Genomic DNA, 7,917 nt, shown 5'->3' on the forward strand with positions numbered 1-7,917 from the left:
CCTGTTTCTAGGGCTGGGGAAGGGAACAGAGGGAACAGGGCCACCCTCTGCTTGTCCTCCCCCAAGGATGGCCCATAGAGATGGAGGGATCCTTGGCACAGGGATGGACTTTTGAGGAGGCCAGAGCTATTTCCCCTGTCCAGTCACCTTCTCAGAGGGGCCTCCGGGACCACTCTGGCCACTCCTGGATGGCAGCACCCTCATTTATTTCTTAATGGATAGTACATTGTATATTTACCTGTTTGTCTTGTTCATAGAAGCTCTGTGGGGTAGAGTGTGTTGCGTGCATTTCTGCATCCCCCACGCCCTGATAAATATTCGTCGAACGAATTACATTTACATATAAAAACAAAGGCTGTTTCACCTTTAATATAAGTTCCTGTACCGTAAGCTGCACTGGGGAAACGATTCAGACTCACTAAACATGATCTGAATCGTTTACATCTGATTCGCTAGACTGTGCGCTCCTCGAGAGCAGGGGCCAGGAACCCAGTGAGCACGTATTGGTGCCCCCAAAACACCCGGATGCGTCCCCTACCCTTGTGCTCGCCCTGCCCCTGGGCTTCACCGGGGCACGTGGGGCGTGGCGTGGCAGGGCCGGACTACGCCTCCCGGCGGCCCCCGCGCGCCCGGGCGGGGATGAGGGGGTGGGGCAGGACGCCTGGGGCGTGGCCTGGGCGGGCTGGGGGCGGGGCCGACTACAAAGCCCGGGTGGGCGACGGGGCGCAGAGCTCCCGCAGCGCCGGCACGAACGCGACGCAGCGCAGTGCTGCGCGTAGAGCGGTAGCGACCCGCGAGTGGACGGGCCCGGCGGCTGGGCCGGCGCCCCTGCTACCTTGCTCGCTCCCCGCCGCCCCCAATGAGCGCAGCCCCACGCGGCCCGGGTCCGTAGGCGGCGGGGCGCCCCCCATGCTGCTACAGCCCGCGCCGTGCGCCCCGAGCGCGGGCTTCCCGCGGCCCCCGGCCGCCCTCGGCGCCATGCACGGCTCGCAGAAGGACACCACGTTCACCAAGATCTTCGTGGGCGGCCTGCCGTACCACACTACCGACGCCTCGCTCAGGAAGTACTTCGAGGGCTTCGGGGACATCGAGGAGGCAGTGGTCATCACCGACCGCCAGACGGGCAAGTCCCGCGGCTACGGCTTCGTAAGTGGCCCCGCGGCCGGGCGCTCCCCGCCCCGCACTTATCGCGGCCGGGCCGCTGAGTCAGCCGGCGGGCGCACGCCAGCCCCGGGCGCCTCGCCCCCCAGGCCCGGTCTCCCTCCCCCCTCCCCACGCCCGGTTTAAAGGGAGAGCCGCTGTGTTCAATTAGGACTCCGAAGTTTGTGGAGAGGTTCTCGGCACTTCCTGGAGCAACAAGCGAGCGAGGAGCCGGGCTTCAGCCCCGGGCGCTCAGGAGCTCTGAAGCAGCCCCCATTTTATTTTCCAGCAGCCCCCTCAGACACCCCGAACAACCTAAGTAAAAATCGGCCTGAAGACACCTCTTTTACTCCCTTTCTAACTAGGGTGTCCCTAAACCCCTCCAATGAGGAGGTTTGTGGTCCCCACTGGCCGGGACCCCTGCCTCCCTTCGGGGTGGCCGTGTCTTCCCTGGTGGTTGTTTCCGTCCTTGAGGGCAGCGTTTCCTAGCACTTGAACTCGGGGGGAGGAGCCGGGGCCCAGGGGCAGCTTTGGGAGGGCCCCAGGCTGGGGTCAGAGGAGACTGAGCTGGGCGCCTTGGGTAATGGGCACCCGGGGCGGGGGGAAACGAGGGCCCCGTGCCAGGGCTCTAGAGCCCTGTCTCTGCTCCCCGCGCCGGCAAGGGAAGCCCCTGATGCGTCTGTGCTTTTCCAGGTGACCATGGCTGACCGGGCGGCAGCTGAGAGGGCTTGCAAAGACCCTAACCCCAACATTGACGGCCGCAAGGCCAACGTGAACCTGGCCTATCTGGGTGCCAAGCCGCGGAGCCTTCAGACGGGTGAGAGCCCTGTTTTCCTTCCCTGGCACTTCTGGTTGCTATATTCAGCGTTGGTATCTGTCGGGTGGAAAAGGCACCCGCCCGCCCCACCCCCCCTCTAGGGGTGGCAGTCGGCTGTCATGTGCTCCCAGAGAGCCATCACAGAGCAGTCATCTCCCAGCTTGGAAGCTGAACCCCTTCCTCTAGCTGTGTGTGCTGGTGGGACAGGGCGAGGAGGGCGTGTCACCCAGTTGTCAGCTGTCCTCACCGGAGGGAGGAAGTTGGTCCCTGGGGCTGGAGGTTGGGAGGACAGACACCCAGAGGCTGCTGCCTCTAGGGTCCCTTGGCCTCCTTCGGCTGGGAGTTTTGGGGTTCATGTGGAGGTGGCCTGGGAGGGGAAAGGAAGCTGATTAACGCTTTGGGTTAGAGGTGGATGGTTGTGAGGTTCTTTACTGTGTCAGGCCGGGCCCCTAACTGCTCCCTCGTTTTAGGCTTTGCCATCGGCGTGCAGCAGCTGCACCCCACCTTGATCCAGCGGACTTACGGGTGAGTGGACAGGGCTGGCTGGGATCGGGGGGCGGTAAACAGGCCTTGGAAGCCAGGCCAGGGGGCTGTGAGCTTCCTGGGTCTTCTAGTGCAGGCGCCCATCGGTCTGAGGGAGCCTGTTACCCTGGGATCGCCGACCCCACGGTGGTCGGTTGCGCTGTTTGCAGCCACCTTTCTGTGTCTGAGAACCGACCTTTGCTCCAGCCTTTCAGAAGCGTGATTGTGTTTTGGGAGCGGGAGGGAGACAAGCTGGGAGAAGGGGGAGAAGGCAGGTTGCATTTCTCTGCCCCCCGGAAAAGGCCACACCCCAGAGACATGGGGAGCATGAGCTCTGGAACCTGTGGTCTGGGTTCAGATCCCGGTTTCCCCTTGCTGGGTGCGTGACCTCCGCTCACGCAGCCACCAGTGCCTCAGTTTCCTCACCTGTGATATGGGATGGTGACAGCACCTCTGAGTTCTGTGGGTGGAGGCCTGGCATGGGCCCCATGCAGGTTAGGTAAATATGCTGGAAGGGTTTGCCGACTAGGAACCAGGCCAGGCTCTTTGAGGGTGCCCCTCTGACCTGCTCCAGTGTCCGACAGATGGCGGCAGCAGGTCACTGCCAACTGGTCCAGTGTTTGCGAAGCTGCAACAGGTGAGCCAGGATCAGGGCCAGATGTCCCCGCCCGAGTGGGCCTGGCCTGTGGACTTTCTGTCTGATGTGCTTTAGAGCAGTGTGTCCCAGCTTCCTCCATCCGAAAAGGGCCTTCGTCGTCGTCTTTTTTTTGTTTTTTTAAAACATCTAATAAGGTCTAGCAGCTGCTTGGGAAAGGACAGAAACTTTCGGGGCACAAAGGAGCCTGCCATGCCGGCTGACTTCCCAGCCCTGTGATTGATGTCGGCTATGTGCCCCAGTGCAGGGAGTGTGCTGATGGGGATTGGGCTTTGTTTTGAGGGGGCAGTTATAGAACAGGCAGCCCCTTTTAGAATGTTAGAACTTCTTAAGCTATCAGAGACTGAATCCCAGACCCTGCATTTTGTGCTGAAAGTTGCAAGTGTGTACGTGTGTGTGTGTGTGTGTGTGTGAGCGTGTGTACACCTGCCCCAGAGGCTTGGTTTAAGGGGCCACCTGGCTCACTGGGGCAGCGTGAACCAGGCACTGTTGCAGGTTGGGAGTTGGGCTTGGGTGGACTGGGCAGGTCAACCATGATTCAGGGCTACTTACCCTGACAGGCAGCCTTTGTGGTGGCACAGCGGCCCCCATGTGAACTGGAGGAAGTGTGTGTGCCCAGGCCCTGGTCTGTCCTCCTGAGAGGAAGCCTGGAGGGCAGCAGGGAACAGGGGGTTCTGGTTTCCTTCTCGCCCTGGAATCTGCTTCACCTGTGTCTGCAGCCATCTTGGAAGGTGTTTGGGGACACCCCCGTCTTCCTGCCATCACCCAGGTTCTTCCTGTTTGGGTTCAGGCCATACGAGGAGGGTGTTCCTCATTTTCCACAGCCCTGGCTCTGTTCCCCAGGGCAGGGAATGGGCCAGGGGCTGGCACGGAGATCCGGGCCTGAGCCTCGAGCACGTGCGGCTCTTTCCTGCTTGAAATGCGACTGTAGCTTCCCGCCCCAGCCTGGGCTCCCTTTTGATCTGTCACAACTGCCTCTGGGACTTGGTGAGCATCAGCACTTGGCCCCTGGAGCCTGCAGACCTGGGTTCAAATCCTGACCTTGTCACTTACCAGTTGGTCCATCTTGGCAAGAGATGTTCTCTTCCTGAGCCTCTACTTTCCTCATCTGGAAAATGGGAATAATAACCACCTGAGGCAGTGCTGGCACATGGGGCCAGGGGCTCCATACCTGTCTGCATTCTCTCCTGCCCTCACGGCAGCTCTCTAAGGTTGGGACCGATATTACTCTTGCTTCTTAGGTGGGGAAACTGTGGCAAAGAAAGGTTAAAAAGGTTAACAGCCTGTCCAGGGCAGCTGAAGTGACAGGATTTGAACCCACGCGGGCTGGCTCTTGGAACGTGTGCTCTCAACCGCTGCTCTCTGGGGCGGGCGGGTGGGAAGGGTGCTCTGACCGTTTCCCTCGTGGTCCTCAGAGCGCCACCCATGGGAGGGTGGTCAGGCGTCGGTCACCGATTTTACTGCCATGTGCTCCCGACTGCAGGCGACAGTGTTTTGTAAGTGAATCTGCTGGTTGGCCATTTAATACCTGTGACGATGAAGAGGTCTCTGGCCCTATTTGTTGGTTACCAGGGCGTTGGAGACCCAAACAGGGACAAGGATCAGAGGGACAGTCCAACTCTGCATTTCCAGCGGCCGGTGGGCCGCAGCCTCTCAGAGCTGTGTCGCCTCCCACCAGGCCTTGCTGAGACCCCAGGGGGCAGGAGGGGTGCTGGGCCAGGCTTTTGGGGTCAGCTGTCTCCTCCCAGCGCCCGCCTGCCTGGCTGGAGAGTTGGGCCGTCAGCGTCCCTTTTGATTTTGCCAACAACGGGCCTGGGCTCGGCCGGGCCTGACTCAGCGGTCAGTGGTGTTGGCTCTGGGTTGGCAGCAAGGCCCGGGCAGCCCAGAGTTTGCAAACCCGTTAACCCTCTCCTGCCCCGCGGAACTTTCCCCGACTTTCTGGCCCCGATCGTGTGCCTGGGATAGCTCTAAAGATTCCACAGCTTGCTTTTGGGCAAGGCCACTGTGGAATCCTCATCTGGCTGGGTCGTAAATGTCAGCATGGAAAGATTTGCCAAAGAACTTTTACACTCTGCTTTTTGCCTGGATTCCCTGCCCGCAGTTTTTCTTTTCTTCAAGAATGGGATTTTTCAGGACCTAACGCGACCGGGACACGCCCGTCATGTTAACTACATGGGGCCGAGGGTTAGAGTTAGGGTTAGGGTTTGGAGAAGGCTTCTTTGGCAGGTGGCAGGTGGCTCGATCCCGGGGCGGGGGGACTGCGACCATAGACTACCCAGCCAACCGGCCCTTTGCTGATGGGGTGGGACAGTCAGCAGACTGCAGGCACAGTTCCAGGCGGAGTGTTGGGGCTGGCTTGGAAGGGGCCTCCCAGTGTCAGGGCTGTCTGTCCAGGCGTGAGCCTGAGGCTTGTAGGAGCTGAGGTTTGTCCCAGGCATGGCTGCACTGGGAGCCTCTACTTGGGTTATTTTTGAAGGGCCAGCTGCTCCTCTGGGCTCAGCTCCCCACTCCAGCTTCTTAAGGGTGCCTTGTTGTGGGCACCACAGCCGTCCACCGCAAGCCGACCCCCTCGGTGCCGGGTTGGGGTCAGTCCCTAGGTCCCAGATGGCAGGACAGGGTCCCGGGGCTGCTGGGTGTCAGGCAGGCCTCGTGCTGGAGCAAGGCCCCGGGCTCAAGGCCAGCCCCAGCCCCTTCTCTCCGGGCTCATCTCCCCGTCTGTGGGGTGGCGACTGTGTCGGTGCCACCTCCCAGGGCCGACTGGGGATGGGACCCTTTCCCCAGCACGTGCACATGCCGTTCGGCCTAGAGTTTCAGGGCCCCTTCACCCTCTGTGTGAAGGGCCCCAGTGCCCAAATGGAGACGCGCTGCCCTTGCTGTGACCAGGCTGTGGGTGTGTGCCTGCCCAGGGGGTCTGAGCAGAGTGTCTGGGTCCCCAGGGCAGGAGAGGGGCCAGAGAGTGACAGGAAGATGTCACGGAGCACAATGGGGTGGGCAGAAGGCCGAGAGCTGTTCCCAGAATCCTTCATTCATCCAGTATTTGTTGAGCGCCTGCTGGATACTTTGAATAAAAAAGGTGTGGTTGGTTCTCCATCTAGCTTTCTGGCGAGGCAGCCAGGCCATTAGACATCCACGTGGGCACGTGAGGGCCGAGGTGGTGACGGGGACAGTTGAACAGGGCAGCTGGCCGCCGGAGGGCCTCGTGGGCTGGGACAGGCCTGTGTCGAGATTGTAACAGTGGGCGGGGTGATTGTGCTTGCGATACAGAATCATGGACTTACCCGAGGACACCCCCAAACTGGTGGAATCCGAGCCAGGCCCGGAGCCGAGCTCAGAGCCATGTGCCGGCGTGTGCCTCCTGGGTTTGGTAGCACGTTGGGTTATGAGACGTCACCTCTGGGGACCCCACGGGAGGGCCCGTGGGGCCTCTCTCTGCTGTGTTTGCACTTTCCGGAGAGTCTCGTGATTTCATGATAACGAAGTAAATAAAGCTGGGGGGAGTCGCAGCACCTGAACAGGGGGCCCGCACCTTGGAGGTATGGCAGGAAGTGAGGTCAGAGCCGGAGGGTATGGGGGCAGAGAGGAAGCTGGTGCCCTCCTGTGTGGCATCACGTGGCTTGTTTTTACTTTCAGGGTGTCTGGGGTGGCCCTGCCCCTCCCCAGCCCATCGCTTCCTGTTTGGCACTCGCTGGAGCAAGGAGTGGGCCGGCGCGTGGCCCTCCCTGGCAGGCGGCCCGCGCACACCTGTTGTTTGTCCCCGTCTGCTGTAACAGACACTGGCCTCAGGGGCGGTTCTCGGGCTTCTGTCCAAGGATGAGCTCTTCGCCGGCCCCAGTGGCCCTGGTGGGAGGGGCCCCCGTACCGAGGTCTTGTCAGGAAGGGTCAAAGGGAGAGGCCTGACCACACGCAGGCTGATGTGGGCGTCTCACTTGGCCTCACGGGTGTGTCCCAGAGCAGGGACCCAGGTTGGGGGCTCCCAAGTGGTCCGGGCCGCCCCTTCTCACTGCAGCGGGAGGAGGCTGTGTAAGGAGCCTGGAAGCCCCATGACTTGTCTGTGTGACCCGTTGTTCTCACGACGAGTTTTCGTCCTTGAGCCTCAGTTTCCCCATCTGCCATGTGGACGTGATGCGTGCCCTGCAGCATGCTGATGGGGGGCAGGGTGCATCTGGATCATTCTCCTGACCCCTCCCCCGTGGCTGAAAGGAGGAAGCTGTGCTTTCGTTCTGCCAGTTTGTGGCAGGTTGGGGACTTCGTGGAGACGGAGGGAGCCCTGGCCCTGCTCGTGATTACGGAGCTTCCTTTGGCAGAGTGGTGGCGGCTCGGGTGGCGACAGGCGCTCTGGGGGGAGAGGGGCAGCTGGGCAGGGGAGGCTGGTGTGAGTGGTGGGAGATTGGCGGGGTCAGAGGCCCAGAAGGGTGGCCTCAGCTTACGTCGGGCCTCGGTGGCCCAGGGGAGCATTTGGATTTGCCTGAGTGCTGGGGGGCCGCTGTGGGCCCTGAGCAGATGAGGGCCGGGTCACTTGCGTCTTATAGTGTCTCTTCAGCTGCTGGGTAGGCCTGAACCACCGAGGCCAGGGTCGGGGCGCCACTAGGGGACCTCGCAGTGATCCAGTCCACACGCGAGGCCATGGTGGCCGCCCGGGAGTCAGGAGCTGTGGGATTCTGAGCACATTTAAAGAACGTGTGAAAGAAAGTCTGAGAAGATTCCAGAACTTTGGGCCTGAGCTAATGGTGGGTCAGTTGGCCTTGGCAGTGAGGGGAGGCTGCAGTTTGGGGGGGAGAGCGGG

The 7,917-nt window shown here is 61.3% G+C and overlaps 1 protein-coding gene across 1 annotated transcript in view; it reads left to right on the plus strand.

Moving 5' to 3' along the window:
* Window positions 1–909: 909 nt before the first annotated feature.
* RBM38 (RNA binding motif protein 38) overlaps window positions 910–7,917 on the plus strand; it is a 14,058-nt gene continuing 7,050 nt past the window's right edge. Inside the window, exons 1-3 of the mRNA XM_007449451.1 lie at window positions 910–1,146; window positions 1,834–1,957; window positions 2,428–2,482. Of these exons, the coding sequence (XP_007449513.1) occupies window positions 910–1,146; window positions 1,834–1,957; window positions 2,428–2,482 (416 nt within the window). The remainder of the gene's footprint in view (window positions 1,147–1,833; window positions 1,958–2,427; window positions 2,483–7,917) is intronic.

This window comes from Lipotes vexillifer, unplaced genomic scaffold (genome assembly GCF_000442215.2).
Source record: "Lipotes vexillifer unplaced genomic scaffold, Lipotes_vexillifer_v1.1 scaffold524, whole genome shotgun sequence".
Taxonomy (NCBI): Eukaryota; Metazoa; Chordata; class Mammalia; order Artiodactyla; family Lipotidae; genus Lipotes; species Lipotes vexillifer.